At 41.5% G+C, this 19873-nt stretch overlaps 1 protein-coding gene and 1 long non-coding RNA gene across 2 annotated transcripts; both read right to left on the bottom strand.

Annotated features, from left to right (window-relative positions):
- Window positions 1-831: 831 nt before the first annotated feature.
- Window positions 832-11373, bottom strand: LOC144901641 (uncharacterized). Its single transcript, XR_013629702.1, has 5 exons — window positions 8869-11373; window positions 8484-8571; window positions 8294-8375; window positions 8101-8182; window positions 832-1444 (listed from the first exon to the last, which is right to left on the bottom strand). It is a non-coding gene; the product is annotated as an uncharacterized LOC144901641 (long non-coding RNA).
- Window positions 11374-13739: 2366 nt separating this feature from the next.
- Window positions 13740-18635, bottom strand: cmtr2 (cap methyltransferase 2). Its single transcript, XM_078795858.1, has 2 exons — window positions 16956-18635; window positions 13740-16586 (listed from the first exon to the last, which is right to left on the bottom strand). The coding sequence occupies exons 1-2, from the start codon at window positions 18213-18215 to the stop codon at window positions 15531-15533; spliced, it is 2316 nt and encodes a 771-aa protein (XP_078651984.1). The 5' UTR covers window positions 18216-18635; the 3' UTR covers window positions 13740-15530.
- Between the last annotated feature and the right edge of the window lie 1238 nt (window positions 18636-19873).

Below are 19873 nucleotides of genomic sequence, written 5' to 3'. Positions count from 1 at the left end.
GGAGCCTATCCCAGCTGTCTTCGGGCGAGAGGCGAGGTACACCCTGGACTGGTCGCCAGCCAATCACAGGGCACATATAGACAAACAACCATTCACACTCACATTCATACCTATGGACAATTTGGAGTCACCAATTAACCTAGCATGTTTTTGGAATGTGGGAGGAAACCGGAGTACCCGGAGAAAACCCACGCATGCACGGGGAGAACATGCAAACTCCACACAGAGATGAATATAGCAGACATGATAAGACAAAATAACTCACCTTTAGCATTGGGAAAGTTCCTTATTGTCATATCTTGAACAGAATGTGGGTCAATTGCCAATTTTTAATTGGCATTAAAAAATATATATCCTCACTATGGTGTACATCTCTTGAATGATATACAGGAAAGCCAGTCTAACATTAATCTACCATACATAAATGTACATTCCGACAATGGCCGCCGCTAATGCACAGGGAATGGCATCTCTGAAGTGACGCAAAAGACAGCCGCCATTTTAACAATGCTATAGCAATCTACCGAGCTAACCAGTCAACCTCCAATTTATTTATTCTAAACTTAAGAATAGTTTTGAAACTGGAGAGAACGACAAAGTATGAAGGCAAAAATGTACCACTGCCACATGGAATGGGAGGAGAACATTTTTCAACTGTGTCACATCGGACTGTTCATACGTGACTGACATAGTACAGGTAATGTCTCATCAGTGTAACATTACTGATAGTAGTGTCTGGAATACTACATATGAGTTGTCTTTCAGTATTTTTGGGATTAATAATAGGCCATAGTCAACCGTGAAACAGCAATCGTTGATAGAACAAGGGAGTGGAATTAGAACCAGATTATTATTATTATTAAGCCAGAACCACAGCGAAGAATGACTGTATTAGTATTTTAGTTCATTTAACCATTATTATGCTTGGAAATGCTTTGTTACTGGTTCTGACTCAGGGAAAAAAAACTTGTAAATGTAAAAAAAAACCTCCTTATTGTAAATGTTGCTTTCAATCACCTTAAAAACGGACCTTGACCCACTCAAGAATCCCAAATATACAGTATATAAATGCTATTATGTGTTTGACGCATCACCCATCTTCATGCATTTATGGGCACATTTTCTTCCACTCCACTTCCTGTCCTCTGCTGACTTTGGATTTCGTTTTGATTCTACTGTTTTGTATAATGCTGCTCCTACCTGCAGCACCTTCAACCCTCTTCTCACACTCTCCATCACTCTTCCTGGCCTGCAGAGGTCAGACAGGCTCATTCTCCTTGCTCAATCGAACCCACTCAAGAGAGCAGAGCCCACTAGTGGCATATCTCCTAAATCACCAACATGCCTTTGTTCTGTTTGCTGCAAGAGCCCTATTTCCTATCTTTTCCTCATCTCCTTCCTCAGAGTTGCGGTGTTTCTCATTCTGTGGATTGGTCCCTGCAACCTGGAGTGAAGAATGCGTGGAGGGGGGGGGGGGGGGGGGGGGGCGAAGATGCAGAAGAAGAAGAAGAAGAAGACTATGAAGACACTTTATCTCCACCCTGCAGGGCTGCACACTAATATCAGAGAAGTGGAAAACAACAAAAACAGAGATAATTGGGGAGGGCAGTGTGTGTGTGTTTGTGAATTTGTATGTGTGGCGGGGGACAAAAAGGAGCGATAGAGCGGCAGTGTGCTTTATTTATAGAAGCTTGCACCATAACAACAAAAGTGTATGAATAATAATTGCACAATGTTTGCAGAGCCCTGATTACTCTCATTTTAATGACGTGACAGGATCAATCCTGGAGCAGTGTGGGATGCGAAAAGGACAATGATGGATCAGGGACACAGCCTTTAATGGAGCCCCTAATCATGTGATTATGAACATGCATGCTCATATTCCCTGAGTGGATGCGGATCAGTGTTAGCCTCGTCTTCTATGTATGTGTATAAACAGTATCTATAAAAGTAAGATCAAAATAAATTAAACACTGACTTTTGCAAGCTCAACTACAAAGACATGTGTGTTCATGCATGTATGTGCACATGCTTGAATTTTAAACAGGCTAGGGTGTTAGCATTGCGTGCCACTCCTGGTATATTTACTGTAGGTCACATACTATGGCGAACTGTGCAATCCACTTTATTAAATAGATCATTGAAAATGAATATGAGCTGATGTGACATAATGTGCATCATTAACATAGTGATAAAATTATGAAATGTCGAAGGGACAGGTGCTGTAGAGGCTTTTGCGGCACATGTTCATTTTCTGAAACGCAATGATAATGAAGCTTGTTTGGGATTACGTAGAATTAGGTGGCCTCCGATTGTGAAATGTGGATTGAATATACAATATGTCGACATGCATCAGCATTCTAATGCGATGGATCGGGATGTGCCAGCTTTATGCTCCACTTACTGGAAGTCTCTGCATGCATCAATCGCAATATCGCATTCAGAACCTAGTTCAGAACCAAGATTTTACCCTTATTCATAATAAATGAACTGGCCTATTGTGGCATCCAAGCTTTAATGATTCATTAAATGCTTGTGGTTTCAGTGCCTCTAAAAATAACATTTTGATATGAGGATGAGCCTCATTTCTTTTCCTACAGATGCTGACGTTTAATCAAATGGAAGTGCAAATACCCTGAAGAGGGGAAATATTTCAGTAAAGATGTATACAGTCACAAACGTTCCTCAGGTCACGTCTGTAATGTGAGGATTCATACTGAAATTTTGAGACTTCCGATACCAGCTCTTCATGCTCTAAAATCAAGCCTCAAATCCAAATATATTTTCCATGCTTCGGTACTTCCGTCATTTGAGTCATTTGTTTGTGTCATCTTCTGTGTCTGTCGCTCTGCTGCTGCTTGTTGCAGTGCACTGCTTTGGCAGAGCCTCCACCTGCAAGATATTACTCCCCTGGCCTTCTTAAGCATGGCAGAAGGATTCACTCCTTGCGAGATTGGAAATCGGACTTCACTCACTCTCAGCTCAACCCTGTACAATCAGTATTTTTCCCTGCTTGGCTTTCCAGTGGCAATTTGAGTTATGGGCCTGTAGGGGCCGCCAGGAGGAGTATGTTTGTATATAAAACATACATAGATAACCTGTTTATAAATGCATTTTTTAAAATAGACATGAACTAAAAACCCCTATAATCACCTTGATACTCATCTTACTAATATAGTAGACATACTGTAATAAGAGTAAATAAGTCGTTTAAGATTAAAATATGTGTGGTTATTAAACATTAACATTAAAGTAACATTACTGATACCTATTGACTTGTGTTGAATACTAAGTCAATGTCTTTGAATGCATCTTTTGAATGCTTTGTATTTGTATTTTAGTTAATTTAGGTATTTTTCTGCTTGAAAATGCTTAATTTACACAACAAGATGTCACATGAGTTGAAATATGCATATATTTTGACTAATAATAAGCCATATTCAGCCACAAAACGGTATGATTTATTAATATATATTTTTTAAAGATAGAGTGATAGGGTGGCGCCATGAAATTTGAACTGCAACATCGCAAAGAGACAACTGTACGCGGGGAAACATTACAACAAAACTGAAGTTAGAGACTAGTAAACAACACATCCCATAATGAACTACACTGTTTTAGACCAAATTATTAAGATTGTTCATCATTGGGTTTTATGTTTGAAATATTAATTCTATACCAACAATCGTTTTCTAGACTCTATCTTTAAAGGGGACCGATGATGATCATTTTCAGCCTTTTGTATTTAGTTGTGGACTCCTATAGAGCAGCTACACACAATAACCCACACAGATAGCTTTCTAGATCTTCCAGATTCTGTACCGCTTTGTGCAGCGTTTCCATGGATTTCCTGTTTCTGACCAAAACCATCCTTTTAATTTATTCCACCCCCGACCCTCTTCCAGGCACGCCCACTCCGCTGTGATCGGTCACACTACCAAGCGCTCCCAAGGACTTCCGGATATGTAGGTCTGTGTTCTGCAGCCCACATAAGGAAGTCAGGATCGTATTGACGTCAAAAAATTTACATTGGCATTGACACAAAAACTTTCTGAAACCAAGCGTTCAGAGCCACCCCAAACTTATTTCAGGGCACACTTCCTTATGTGGAAAATTTGGCATCGTTTAACACGAGAATACAACATTCTAACATTCCATATTGAGCACTTGAATTTTTTATATTCGAAAAACAATCCACATGCAGAGATGAGTGATTGCTGCTGGATAATGTCATCCACCAAATCTCAATAACCAACAATGTTGATAAGAAGGCAACATGATCAACTGCTCGAAGTAATTATGCAGGAGGACCTCTCACAAATCAGAAGAATGTGATCTGAGAAGCAAAGTTCAAAACTCATTGCATTGCATTTATGACGTGCCTCTTCCTTCTACTAAAACATATATGTTCTGGGCCTACAAAGACTCACGCAATCTTTCTTCTGAATGGCCAGGAGGATGTCCAACCAAGCCCTGATGTGACCCATTGGATTCTTGTCTCACCCAGCCCACATCTTTAACTTCAGAGCAGTTCAAGTCAAGTTAACGTGCTTTCTAATTACCAGGAGATCTCCTCATTGCACTATAGTCACATTGTGCAGCTAATCAAGCAGGTCAGCTAAAACATCACACCACAGTCCTCCTTTCTGGTGCACAGCCTCTAAAACTGTATAATTACATGCTCAGACGGGCAATAAATACCCCGGTGTGCATATTGTTGGTTCGGATGAAAATCCCACAGTAGGCTTATTTGTGTGCATGCAGATCAAATTAGGTTTTGTGGCTACGACTGCCAGAGACATTTGCTCCGGCATTAATGCGCTGGAGCAGCAATCAGAGTGGGAGTGTATGATTTGTGTAAAAGAGAGTGACAGATTGCTTCATTGCAGTAATCAGCCATTTTATCAGCGACACAATGCAGACTGATAACAAGTAGTTTGACTCCCCAAAAGGCAAGAGAAATTGCTGTAAACAGATAAGGCACAATCCAATTTTTAATCCAGTCCCGATTATATTGTGTTCATTTCACCACTACAGTAGATTAGCACAACACCTTACAATGAGAACATGTCATGATATTCTGAATTCCCGTAACGCATACCACCCCTGCTCACACACTGGGAGGACTGGGCGATTACATGATCAGGTTGATTACAGTGATTAGCTAGTATCGTATTTACTCGATCAAACATGGCGGAAATGTTAGCATCCAGTGAAGATGAGGCTATTGTTGAAATGAAAGGTTGCTCAATTTCAGTTGTGTGGCGACTTCATTGGCAATTTATTTATTTTGGTCTTGGTCTTGCATCCCTGCACGAACACTGTAGGTGGCTGTAACTATTTATTTCTATACATTTGCTTTACTGTTTACTGTTGTTTATTCCAGCCTCATGCTTCAGCGTATTTTCTATGCTGTTTATCCTTGGTATAGGGTCGCTGGGGGTATGCAGGAGCCTATCCCAACTGACTTTGGGGTAAGAGGCGGGGTACACCCTGGACTGGTCACCAGTCAATCGCAGGGCACATATAGACAAACAACCATTCACACTCACAAACCGGAGTAAAAGTGGAGTACCTGGAGAAAACCCACGCATGCACGAGGAGAAGATGCAAACATGCCGACTCAAACATTTCAAGCCTACGACTTTGGACTCGACCTGTGTTGTCGTAACTTGAGATTTGACTTAGATTTTCACATCTTTATTTGAGACTTGACTCAAAATTTGAGATTAAGGATCTGAGACCTCTGCCAATATGTACTGTATCTACGTATTGCACAGCACACAAGCTGAACAATGTATGCTGTGTCCCCCTCCCTCTACTGGGAACAATTAAGAAAGTGGACCTCCAGAGTGCACATCTGCAAAGTACAATAACAACTCCACCTCCAGAAATCACCTGAGACAAGTGAGTATTTCTCCTCATAGCAGTATATTAGGGCAGTAAGACAACATGAGGATGGATTGGCGCCTAAAAAGTAGGTCAACGTTAAATACTAGGGCTGTCAAATGATTACAAATTGTAATCACTTTAATCATTTTTTAAATTAAATTAATCATGATTAATCACGCTAAAATATGCCAAATTTTTACAATATAATGACAGGACAGGATTATATTCTCTATCTCGTATTTGTCAAGCATGAGTATCTAGTGGCGGTCTAGTGGTTAGCGCGCAGACCTCACAGCTAGGAGACCAGGGTTCAATTCCACCCTCGGCCATCTCTGTGTGGAGTTTGCATGTTCTCCCTGTGCATGCGTGGGTTTTCTCCGGGTACTCCGGTTTCCTCCCACATTCCAAAAACATGCTAGGTTAATTGGCAACTCCAAATTGTCCATAGGTATGAATGTGAGTGTGAATGGTTGTTTGTCTATGTGTGCTCTGTGATTGGCTGGCGACCAGTCCAGGGTGTACCCCGCCTCTCGCCAGCTCTCAACAGCTGGGATAGGCTCCAGCACCCCCGCGACCCTTGTGAGGAAAAAGTGGTAGAAAATGAATGAATGAACGAGTATCTAGTGTTGGGTAGCAAAACATTTAAATAACACTTCAAACTGTGTGATTATGAGCAATGAAGGCTTGCATTCAGACATCAGGTGATTTAAAGTAAATGGGTAACACTTTACAATAAGTTACATAACATTACAGTAGTAGTATGAGTAGTATAAGGAATGAACCTACATAACCCATAACCGTGACTCATTCGTTCCTCAGTAACTACTCTAATCATTAGTTAGTCGCTACTCTAAATGTATGTCCATCCTTGGTGTTGGCGTTGCCAATTAACCTATATAAACCTATTAAGCTATGTAATTTTTCTTTTGAATGAGAGGTTTGGCCAGAGCAAATTTACTGTGCGGTGATACTGATAGTCCTCCTGTTACAGTTTGCATTGATGTTTCCTGGAAATGCTACTGGACCAGGCGTGTTTCATGAGGGAACAGACAGAGGACATAACATAAAAACATGAAAAAGATAATAGTATCAACAAAGCGGCAACAGCTGCCACGGCAGTATGGGTTACAGTGCAACAGGAACAGAGACGGTATCAACAACAGTAAGTAAGGATGTCTGCAGGTACTTCTGCATGACTGACGGTGCCCCAGTGTTCCACATCAGTGCGTTTTTTTGGGGGGGAAACTATGCAACCAGTTCCAGGAGGTGAGATGAATAATTGAGGTTGACAAGCTCCACCCTAATCAAATGCACTGAGGCATGACAAGCACATGCATATAAAATGCACCAAACATACTGTATGCTTCTAGTGTACTGCACTTGTGTGTGTGTGTGTGTGTGTGTGTGTGTGTGTGTGTGTGTGCAAATTGAATGTCGACAACAAGAAACCCCCATGGCCTGATTTGTGTTTTCCTCGCCCACCTCTGTCTCAGCAATCGCTTCCACTGGGTCAATTCAATTTAGTGGCTGAACTGAGGTCCATTGACGTGCCTCCAAGCAGAATACAAGAAAAACACCGATGTAAAGACTTAATCTATCAGTCTATTGATTTGTCTGCTTCTCGATAAAGTAGTAGAAAAAGTGCTGTCCGTGGAATCAGTCGCTGTGATTACAAATGTAGACACAAATTCATCAAATTAAAGAAATTCAATAATGAGCCAACAAACATTAAGTAGCTTCACACCAACCATCTGATTACGCCACAATAAGGAGAAAATGTGAATTGCAAACTTGGAAAACAAGCCAAGCAGTATTTCTTCAAACCGGTATGTACAGTGGTTTGGGAAAGTGTTTGCCCCCTTAATTCACACAAGATGCGTAATTTTAATCAGTCTGGCAATTCACACCAGAGACACACACGTGTATCTTGTTTTGTTGTACAAGACAAAAGAGTAAAATACAGCGGTATTCCAAAAATGAGCCAAGGAATGATACAGTTGGGGGATATGTGATGCTGCTCTAACGCTTCTAATGTGAACTGAGCTTTTTAAATATACAAGCGGACATCCGTGATACACGCCTGGAGTGAATTTGAGATGTTACAGATCATCAAACAAATTGAAGTATTTGTCAATGGCAACACAACTGAACACAAAATGCAGTTTAGTTTTTAATTGAAACTATTAAAGGGAGAAGAAAATCCAATACCTGAGGTCATAAACAGATGGCCAGACATTCTCCTTCAGAATTTTTTGGTAGGCAGCAGAAGTCCATTTAAGTCTTCCAGGTCCTGAAGCAGCAAAACAGACCATGACCCAGACCATCACACTACCACCACCATATTTTGGTACGATACTGAAAAAAACATTACTTTTATGCCAGGGAGAAGAAAATCCAATACCTGAGGTCATAAACAGATGGCCAGACATTCTCCTTCAGAATTTTTTGGTAGGCAGCAGAAGTCCATTTAAGTCTTCCAGGTCCTGAAGCAGCAAAACAGACCATGACCCAGACCATCACACTACCACCACCATATTTTGGTACGATACGGAAAAAAACATTACTTATGCCAGATGTAATGGGACACACACCTTCCAAAAAGTTCAACTTTTGTCTCGTCAGACCGCAGACTATTCTCCCAAGGTATCCTCAAGGTCTTGAGGATCATTGAGATGTCTTCTGGCAAAATTGAGACAAGCCTGTGCTCATTTTCGGCCCTTTGTATTCTATAGAGCACCTATATACTATAATCCGCACACAAAGCTTTCTAGAACTTCCAGAATCTGCACCAATTACTGCTGGATTTCCAAAATGGTCTGTTTATTCCATCCACGGCCTGTCTCCGGGTATGGCCACTCCCAAGCGCTCTGGAGTACTTTTGAACTACTGCCAAACCCCGCTTTCTAATTTTGTTGGTATAGCAGTTGATAAAAAATGAATAAACCCTTGAAAAGTGGTTAGGAGACCCCGACTTACCATGTATGAAGACAACGTAGGCACCGCCGGTGCGGTGGAGCTTAGGAGAAGCCGGACATGAGGGCACTGCATCCACCTCGCCTGCCCACATTGTCGAACACACTTTGTCAGGGGTACCACTGATGCCATGGAGCTCAGAAGACGGACATTTGTGTTGTCATTGACTAATACTTAAATTTGTTTGATGATCTGAAACATTTAAGTGTGACAAACATGCAAAGAAATTAGAAATCAGGACAATGGCAATACCAGGGTATATACTTGTAAAGCCATCGAACACTAGATAGTTTAAGAGGGGACATTCAGAGGGGAAAGACAGAACACAGTGATACCAACGGTCACGTTCACATTTCCTGGGATGGTGTTGGTGGAACCTGGAAGTGAATACGGAAAGAGAGGAGTGAGATTAACAGCCAGTGATAACATCAGCGTCATCGCCTTTTTGTGTAGGGCTGGTTGGGCTGGATAAACGTACTGTAGTGCAGGAGTGGCTGTGATCTAGTTGTAGGTACAGGGAGAAAGAAATACCGGTAGATAGGGGGAATAACAACTATGGCAACAGCATCATTGATTGATTATGCTTGGCTTAAAACAACCACCACAATAATTATCTCAAATGGTCCACACCGTCCCCACAGGCCAGAAAACCAAATCGGCCAAGAATAGTTAACAATGTGATTTAAAAATCTTATCACATATTACAGTATTAATTGGCCCTGTACCCTAGAAACCGCCCATGAATGATACGGGAAAAGGCCGAAATGATACTGTGTCAAAGCCCAGGGCAGTGATACTGATAAAATATAGAGTTTAACCATGTCCAGTATCAGCCCCCGTAGCTGTCCACTCAGAGCGCGCTGCTCTGGTATCGTGCCCGTGAAACAACCAATCAGAGAAGAGCACACGAGTGCTTAGTGCCTAGTGCTTCTCCAGTCACCAAAAAACCCAAACTTGATTAATGGAACTTTAATTGTCAGACATTGATAAGATAAGACTGTTGATAAAATATTATTGTTGAAATATTTTTGCAATTGTTGTGTTTACACTGTTTAGATATAATACATGTAATAAACTGAACATTTTCTGGAAACAAAATGGTCTTTTGATTAAATAGTATGTGATAATAAGCTCATGATTAAATAGTATGTGATAGTAAGATCACATACTACACATCACACACCTTCGGTCTCGGGCTGATACTGACACTTGGGGGCATGATACCTGGCCTGATACCAGACAAACCATGTGATAACCTATAAATATCAACCTCACACAATCATCCATCTGGATTTCTATCAGGATTTGCAAAAAATGCAATGGTGCCCCCCCCCCCCCCCTCTCCTAAATGTTGCAAGGAACTGGTGTGTGTCGTTCTTGTCAACGAGCTGTTGTGCCTGTTAATTGACAAACAAACAGCAATCAAATCATGTTCGCTGTCACGCTTCGCCGTGGTAAAACACAAGACTGTCAACAGAATTTTTCCTCGAGGATGAGTAGCAAATAATGATAGATAGCACCATTACATAGAGCTGTGTTCCTGGGAACATGTAACGTAGCACGTTGTCTGTCATGATCTAAATATTGCTGGAGACAGCTGCAATCTTTCCCATCACGCCTTCTAGATCATTCATTTAGACAGCTGACTTAATGGCCCATATATTTAGTTAGCGTCGGACATAAGGAACATACAGAATGACAGAGTTTCTCGCTTCTATTTCGTGACACATCGTTCCTGCTGGTTCATCTCTTCACAGGAGTGAAACTCATTAACATTTTATGAAGACAAACCCAGAGACCATGGCATTAAATCATGGATTGTCCAACATGATTTACATACACAGATCACATGTACAGCCGTGAAAACAGGAACTAAACTGCAATATTTCAACCAATCGACACTCCAGTTCTGGTCAGATGTCAGAGGTTAATTGCTTGTTGTAGTTTATGAACAGAAAACGGCAGTCACTTTGACAGATTTATGAACCTATATTCCTATTTTCCCCTTGGGTGACTTTTTAATGTTTTCTGATAGACAATAAGTTGTAGCCACACTGCCTTAGAATTCCAGGAATGTTGCCCCTTTTCAACATATCACGTTGGCAGTGGTTAGCTGCATTGGATATTGTACATCTACTTATTTTTATGGTGGAGTCTTTAAGGATTAACATGGAAATGGAAAGAAGAAAAGGATGACTTTAACATTATCTGCAGGTTCATATGCAGGACTGTGTTATCGCAGATGATTCAGCAGCAAAACCATTATCGTTTCTTTGGATTATGTCTCTAAAGCACTAATTCTTATCTATGTTTTTTTTAGTGTCTTCCATTATGACATTTTGCCCAACACTGCAGAAAATATCGGAGCATTATCTGATATCATTAAAGTCACAATATGTAGTAATTTTACCTTAATATAGACCGGAATTTAGCTGGACATAATACAGTGTAAAAATTAAGCACAAGTGGTTAGCATGCAGGCCACACAGCAAGGAGACCCGAGTTCAATTCCACCCTCGGCAATCTCTGTGTGGGGTTTGCATGTTTTCCTCGTGCATGTGTGGGTTTTCTCCGGGTACTCCGGTTTCCTCCCACATTCCAAAAACATGCAAGGTTAATTGGAGACTCCAAATTGTTCATAGGTATGAATGTGAGTGTGAATGGTTGTTTGTCTATATGTGCCCTGTGATTGGCTGGCGACCAGTCCAGGGTGTACCCCGCCTCTCGCCCGGAGACAGCTGGGATAGGCTCCAGCACACCTGCGACGCTCGTGAGGGTAAGCGGTAGAAAATGAATGAATGAATAAAGTTAAGCACAAGAATGAATTTTCAAGCTACGTGGACGTCCTCTGCCAACAAAAATGTAGGCCTAGTCCTATTTATGGCCAACATGCTGTCAGGCCAGATGCGTGGAAGTTCAGGTATGGATTCCTGGATGCTGAGGCAAGAATAATACAGGTGAGAAAGAGATATAAGAGATTGTAACAGATGCAGCAGCATAACACAGAAACTACAGAAACTACAGTGCAAAATGCAGTCCGAGTGCACGAAAGAGGTAAAAAACAAGTTCAAAAGGATACCTAAAAACTACCTGAGATTCAGGTGGACTACTGGATGAGCAAAAGGTGGACTAGACAACAACCGATGTGTACAACGTCCAGACAGAGGCATAGAGTGAGTCTAGTCTAGTATTAACAGTAGTTAACTTATTTTTACACTTGTATTTTACTTAAGACATTGCCTGTACAAGAAAAATAAGAACAGTTTGATCAGATTTTTTCCACTACTTCCCATTTTTGAATAGCTTGTGTCGTTTTAGAGACTTGTATTTATCGCTTCTACTGTAGGGTAAATTACATCTGACGACTATAGAGGCATTTACACTACTGTGTCATTAAGTTAAACTGTCAGTGGGCCCGCTAACACAAATTAAAATGGAACATTCCATTTAAATAACAACCCTGCACGTCTACCACACCAGATGTTACCAGCCTCATATCTTTTTTTTTATCTCATACAAAGATTGATCTCATGTCGCTCTGTTTGCGTGATCCTTTTTTTTTTTGCAGTTTTATAATCATAAGTGGGGTGATAAGTCATTAATTTTGACGCGATAGTGTCTCCAGGCTGCACGGTGACATAGTGATGAGCATGTTGGCTTCACAGTCAGGAGATTGAAGGTTTAAATCTCTGCTGGAACATCTATGGGTAGAGTTCTCCCCATGCATATGGTATTCAGGCTTCCTCCGATAACCCCAAAAGCATACACGTTCAGTTAATTAGAGGTGATAAATTATTGGAGATTATGTTCATGGGTGTAAATGCTTGTTTGTCTACATGTGCCCTGTGATTGGCTGCCTGCCTGAAGTCAGCTGGTAGACTCCAAACGGTACAGATAATGTAGGATTGTCACATTTGCAATCGAGTCACGCTGTCATTCAAAACATGTATCCTTCATCCCACCAATATACTACAATATTAATTTCCTTGACAGAATTAATACGGTCCATCTATCCTTCACAAATCTATTCTATACGAGCATCCAATGAAAATGTTTCAGGAGCAGGAAGACTAGTACATTGATGAATGATTAAATACATGGTCTGGAACAAACTCAAATCAAATCTCTCCTGTCAGCTTTTTTATAAACAATGATTATTTAATGCTTCTCTATTTGCTTGCCTAAAGCTAAATCTCCTAAACCGTTTCTATTAATCTGAGTGGTTTGTTTGGGTGCATGGTAGAGGTGTCAGATTAGTGATGGTTGATTCAATAGTTTTTGTTTGCATGGAGATCCAGTTTTCAACTCTAATCCATAATGTCGAAAGAGTAAAGATCCCGGAGGCATTACACTGACAAATTATACAGAAGGCTGTGTGTAGTGTGCAAGACTTTCATCGAGCGTGCTGCTTCATTTAATATACACAAGCAAGCAAACTAACCCTGCAACATTAATACTTCTTTAAAGATGGACGAAGTTTATAAGGAAGGAATTCATTAGTAAACTCATTGTCAAGCAATAGATAGCCAAAAGACACAAAGCTCCGGCGTGTCGTGGGACAAAATAACGCATTGCTGGAGACAAGGAGCACTACAGGGTAGGCCGCAGTAGCTTACTAACCATCTGTGACTGACAGGAGGCTGTGCATTCAGCATCAGGGACTTTTGTTTGTTTAAATCTCCCCTAAAAACCCTCAGCGATTAGAGTTGCGCATGAGTGCTGATGAAATTTTTATCATATGCACACACAGCCACAATTAGAAATGAAATGTAGATACAAAATGCTCTGTAATACTCAATGCAGTTTGATGACAAAACAAGGAACTGCTGGAAAACCAAATACGATGCTTGAAAGGCACAAAAACACTCATAATATCCCAACTTTGTAAGTTCATTTTGCTTTTAATCCAAACAAAATTGCAAGAATATTGCTACCATATCCAGCACTTTCATTCTTTCATTCATTTTATGCTGCTTATCTTCACAAGGTTTGCAGGCATGCTGGAGCCTATCCCAGCCGTCTTTGGGCGAGAGGCGGGGTACACCCTGGACTGGTCGCCAGCCAATCACAGGGCACATATAGACAAACAACCATTCACACTCACATTCATAACTATGGACAATTTGTAGTCAACAAATAGCATGTTTTTGGAATGTGGGAGGAAATCGCAGTACCCGGAGAAAACCCACGCATGCACAGGGAGAACATGCAAACTCCACACAGAGATGCCCGAGGGTGGAATCGAACTCTAATTGAACATTAATCGAACATTAATTTCAATCATTTTGATTCAAAGTAAAAAATTACATACATATATACTTTAGAAAAAATACCACCTCACTTGAAGGAATTTTTGAGTCAGTTTAGAAATATACTGTAACAAAATGGAACCTCTAAAGTCAAATGCCCACAAGCAACAACAGTTGAAATTTCAATCCAAAAAAGGTCAATCAAAAAGCTTTAGCTTTGCTTTCATGTGTCTTTCACGTGTCTTTATTCGCAAATCAGGCGCACTCTCATCGTGTGTTAGGAGAAGATGAACGTGAGGAGATGAAGAAAATAAAATAAGATCCAAGTACGTATGTATGTGAAGTAAGCACACTCATATTCAAAGCATTAAAGGGACTGGACTGTATGCAGCGGGTTCCTGGAATCGCCAACATTCCAACTCTTTCTGTTCTTTTATACCACTAAAGGTCACAGTATGGTGATGGTGTTCTCATATTTTTAGGTTTAAAACAAAATGCATTTTGGAGAGAGTTGCATAGAGTCCCTTTAGGAAAGGGGGAAAGTCAGGACAATTTCAAGGTCTCTTGGCTGTCAGGGGACGCAAAAATTAATTAGTAATTAATTAATAAAGAAGAAGGGGGCATCATGAATTGAATGGCTGCATGATATGAAGAAACTTTTCTAAGAACGTCAAGCATTCGTGAAAGTTACAGGGAAGACTTCTTTAAGGAGATCTGGATGTAGGAATACATTGGTGGAGCTCTAGCAGGGCTTCCAGGTTAAGTGAGAGAGCACTCGGTAAATCCAGTGTCTTCCAGGCTGGTCATTTTGTGCTATGTTGGCTACCGTTTGACTCATGGTCCACACCGTGAGCCTCGAAAACTCACCATACTCTGTCAAGTGTTCTTCAAATGCTGTATCAAATTAAAGCTTTTTAACATGCTATTACCGCAACATAGTTTTTGTGGCATGTGTTGGCAGTTAAGTTCCACATGGCAGACATGATTGGGTTTTTTTGGCCACATTATTTAGGGAAAGACACTACACTGCACTCACGGATGGCCGAGGGCTGCAATAGTACTAGCTATAGGTAATCGCTTTTGTGATCAGCGCTGAAAAGCATTTAGCGGCAAATCAGATGATTTTTAAACAGAAATTGGCATCTCTAATTTTCAGAAAAATAATGTTAACATGTAACATTGCTTGTACAGTTAAGAAGGTTGTACGATAGCGACAGTTTAACCCTGCAAAAGACTAAGTCTATTTCCATTATTATTATTGTTATATGAAGAAGGATCATAATGAATTGATTTTGACCAGAGAGGTTTCAATGCGTCTGGATTATGGGCTAAACCTCTCTCTGCATAGCATCCCAAAATGTATTTTGTGATCCCAAAGTAAAATATAATATAAAATAAGGTTTCTTAAAGTCCGTCCTATGCCTGCATGAGCAAATGCAGCCTGTGACGAATGATTTCAGAGTTCATTGTCCACAAGAAGTCAGTCAATCCTCCAGTGAGCATCTCATCCATTGGCACAAATTGGAGCACCTGTGTGTCACACTTAGACTGACTTTGACCTGTATCGTTTCCTTTTAGCAGCCCACTAATACAGTTCTGGACATCAAGCAGCACTGGGAGTATTTGACTTGCGGCTTGAGGGCAAAAGCCGACGCACACAAGGACTGCTCCGACCAGGCCGGAAGGGGGCGGGGACCTGAATGTCATATAGCGGAAACAAGCGTGCAAGCAGAACACAAGTGCAGCCGAGACACGGGTGAGTGCAGACGACATAGGCAGTAGCAGTGCATCTCCAGACGTCAGCCTCTGCAGTGACAATACAATGCAGCTCACGAGTTGATGCTGGTACTGTGGCTCCGCATCGTGCAGTACGCTACAGCCTCCTTGAGGATTAGAACACTCCGATGGAAACGTTACGACTAAATCCCCATTAAGGTCGCCACAAGTTTCCCACATCGAACGGCTGCCAAACACCAGACACTGCCTTTTCTTTTTGTTGCTTTCATTGTCACTGCAAAGACCTGCCGTGTCCGACAAAATGGAGGCGGCACTAAACACTTGGCATGACTCACAGGGAGACAGCTGATTCAAGTCTGCTGTTTGAGAGTTTTCAGATGAAGACACCTGGGTTTCATTCAAGTGATTTAACAAGAGTCCAGGACAGAATGGAGAGTTTTTGACCGCAGGCAGTGCAGCACCGACAATAACATACCAGGAATCCACATGATAGCCAATCAGGGGTCCTTGCAGCACACAGGCCACCCCATCGGTTGCACTGCTGTGTTGCTGTATCCATCTGGCATGGCAACCCCTCTCCACGCGATCCCTCCAGCTCAGGGATTGCAATTCCCTACGCTCATTGAAGGAGCCTGTTTGCTTCTTCTGTCCCAGAGGGTGGCCTGCAGAGACGCGACAGCAGGCGGGGCTGACGGTGTTACGGGAGATCCATCGACTTCGAGGGAGGAACGTAACCTGAGCACACAAACACCGGGTCTTATCAACGTTGGATTGGCAGTGAACGTCTGGAGGGAAGCCAGACACATGCTGTATACTGAATAGAAATACAGACACCTGTCATTACAATGCAGTTCGAACATCTCTCCCTCACTCTAACACAGTTATTAATTAACTGTTAATAATTAATTAAACAAAAATTATTAATTAATTAATAATAATACATTTTATTTTATTTTTAGCGCTTTTCAAAATAATCAATGATTGCTGTTTCATGATTGACTAAGGCCTATCATTAGTCAAAAAAAAATACTGAAAGACAAGTTATGTGTAGTATTCTGGTTACTAGGCGTCAGTAATGTTAGTAAACATATTGAGACTTCCTACCTGGAATCGTTGCAGGTATTCCTGAGCCGTACAATCCCTGATGTAATCAAGCCTCTCCCTCTGCTCTGCGCTCATTCCTTCAAACAACCTCAAGTTTTCTGTGATGGTGTCCACCTGCAGAGTGTGAAAGTACAGGCACAACTCCTCATGCTGTGTGAGGAATGACGCTGGGATTGAGGATTCTGGGAAAAGCGCATCTCTTTCCGCCAGATATGGTCCGTAATTCCGAATGAGTTTGGAGAGCAGGGGCCTCACAGCTTCCTTGTTGTTGTAGTCGAGGCAAACAACGTAAACCTCAGAGTTCCCGGCTTTGCTCGTAGCAGGTTTGAAGACGCTGACAGAGCGGAAACAGCAGTTGAGCAGGTAGAGCAAGCAGATGGAAGAGTGTTCGTACAGGGTGAACATTTTAAGCACAAAGGAGCCGCTGGGGCTCAAGAGCAGCAAAGCGGCAGTGACCTCGCAGTAATGCAACGGCGCCACCAGTGCCTCTTGCTCATCGGGGTTCTCTTGACAGTCAATACTACCATCTGCCGTTACCAGATCAACTCTCCGCATGTTTGCTACAAATGTCTGCAATTCCAGGAGGTGCTTCTGGACCATGATGTCGCCCGTGTTATCTGAGCCAAAGAACCACCATGGCAGAGTGTTGGCGATTAACCGATCATCTGCGATGGTCGTGCCTCCGGCGTTGGCCTCGTGGTATGGGTTGAGCGTGTTGGCACCCCAGCTCCAGTCACAGTAGCGTGTTGACTTGTTGGTTTTGATGTAGTGGTTCAGCGCACTTATGAAAGCCCCAGGCGCTTCACACAGGTGAACCGTGTTTAGTTCCCCGGAGTGGAGTGCCACCTCGGGAAGAGGAGAGAAGGTTCCAAGGATCTCATAGAACTTGCACCAAGCTTGAGTACAGATTTCTGCGTTGCCAGTGGATCGCACGGCGGCGATGACCTTCCCAGCCCGGTTGGTGGAGTTGGTGTGCTGATGCCACACTTGGATGTTCTTATCACTGAGCTGGTTCTTCACAGCATTAAGTGACACCTTCAGGGCTTGAAGGCGGCAATTTGGAATTTTTGCAGAATGTCTGAAGGTGACGCTGGTATTTGGGAGGCACCACTCGCCATTGGACGGTTTGACGTAGGTTTTAAATTTACTGAATAGCCCGTTAATCTCAGTCAGCGTTTCAGCATCACAAGCAGTCATCTTGCTCACTTGATGCTGATGCTGCCTGCCAACTTTCTTCCTGGTGCCATTGCCTGAGTTCATCCTCCTCACCAACTGTGGGAGAACAACATGTTTGTTAGAATACAAATACACTGACAAACACAATCATAGTTTGTGATTTTGTCCAATAAAGAGCTTGTTGTTAACTTGTGCTTGCTTGGAAAATTGAAAGTTAGTGAAAGAAAAAAAAAGACGGTATAGGATGGATTTTACAAAAAATTACGCAAATAAAAGCCATCATTTTTCACGGCATACATGACTGGTGTGGAATAACTATAGCAGTTCATTGTAATGTGGTACCCTCAAGTAAAATGCACACTGCAATTCCTTCCCTTCCACATTTAAAGGAGACCTACAGTACTTCTCTATGGCAGTGAACTTGACAATGTAAACTTACAAAAACTTTTGGTTTGCAGTACATTATGGATGATAAGATAACATGGAATATATTTCATAAGATAGCCACGCTGTATCCCGCCTGTGTCTGTGCGTGCGAGTACAGTATATAGAGATATGTATAAATTAAAATGTATTACATTAAGCATTTCGTTCGATTGTGTGACATTAGGCATGAAATACTTCCATTTAAGAAAGACATTATTTCGGGGGAGTTGTCAACACAATGTATGGCATAGCAGGCAGTGCTTCAATGGCGGAATATTTACACAGCTAAACAAGTCCTAATGAACATTCCGACCTCGTAGTTTGAATTTTCAGAAGAATTTTTTGTCAAGTGTACACTATTTAGAGACGTAAACAATCGTCAACTCGCTGATGGTACTTACCGGAATCATCTGCCGTACATAAACCGGAAGACACGCTGTCACGTGATCATTTTACAAACCCCCGCGCATGCGTCAGCAAGCGCCTCGTGGGGCGTGTCCATTTTTAAATTACAATTTAGCCACTACGCAATAAAGCCTTTTTTAAGTTTATGGGGCCCACAGACAAGAGGAATACGACAAAATATAATTTTTACATGTGTTGACAGACAGACGTTCAGATTAATTATATTTATTTTTGTGTTAATTTATCGATATAGTATTAGATATTGTATACACGAGATGCTTAAAATCATCACCCAATATGTGATTGTAAATAAGTAATTACAGAAAAGATGATCACATAAATCATCTATTTTTTTCGTAGTCAGATGCAATCAAGCTGTTAGTTTTACTCACATTCACCAAATGAATCACACCACATCTGCTTCTTTATGGCCTCTTAAATATGTCCCTAGACATTTGTCTTCATAGCCTCACTAATTTGTCGATGAATTTACATAAATCTTGCCTGCGTTGTGGTGCCAGGTCACTTTGACAAATCACATTGTTTACAATATGTCAGACTAATAGTGCAATATGTTGAGCTGTAGTTTCGATGCCTTTTGTCTGATTGGGCTGTGCTGTTTTTAGACCGAGTAGGCTTGTGGGAGCAACTTTACAGAGTGTGAGCTGATCTGTGTGAGCATGTTACATAATTATTAGAGCTCCCTCGCATGTCAGCTGATGCAAAGTGACTTTTGCGATATAGTGTACCAGAGAATGAACATTATAGATGTTTATTTTCTCTGCTTCAGGGCTATTTCTTATATAGACACACAGCAGAGCGTACTGCATGTGAGTAAATTAGGTTTTGGTAAGAGATGGAGGACTTGCGGGCTTAAAGCAAAAAGCAGGACACCCACAGAGGGAGACTTA

Source organism: Doryrhamphus excisus, linkage group LG13 (genome assembly GCF_037039965.1).
Source record: "Doryrhamphus excisus strain RoL-2023G ecotype Guam linkage group LG13, RoL_Dexc_Guam_v1.1, whole genome shotgun sequence".
Lineage (NCBI taxonomy): Eukaryota > Metazoa > Chordata > Actinopteri > Syngnathiformes > Syngnathidae > Doryrhamphus > Doryrhamphus excisus.
Note: the sequence above shows the minus strand (reverse complement) of the source record. Positions and strands in the feature narration are given on the sequence as shown.

What these genes read in the sequence shown, in the direction of transcription:
- cmtr2 (XM_078795858.1), bottom strand. Translation starts at nt 18,215, where the DNA reads ATGAACTCAGGCAATGGCACCAGGAAGAAAGTTGGCAGGCAGCATCAG. An exon ending in AATACCTGCAACGATTCCAG is followed by an intron (nt 16,587 to 16,955) that starts GTAGGAAGTCTC and finishes TTGTGTGCTCAG; the next exon opens with GTTACGTTCCTCCCTCGAAG.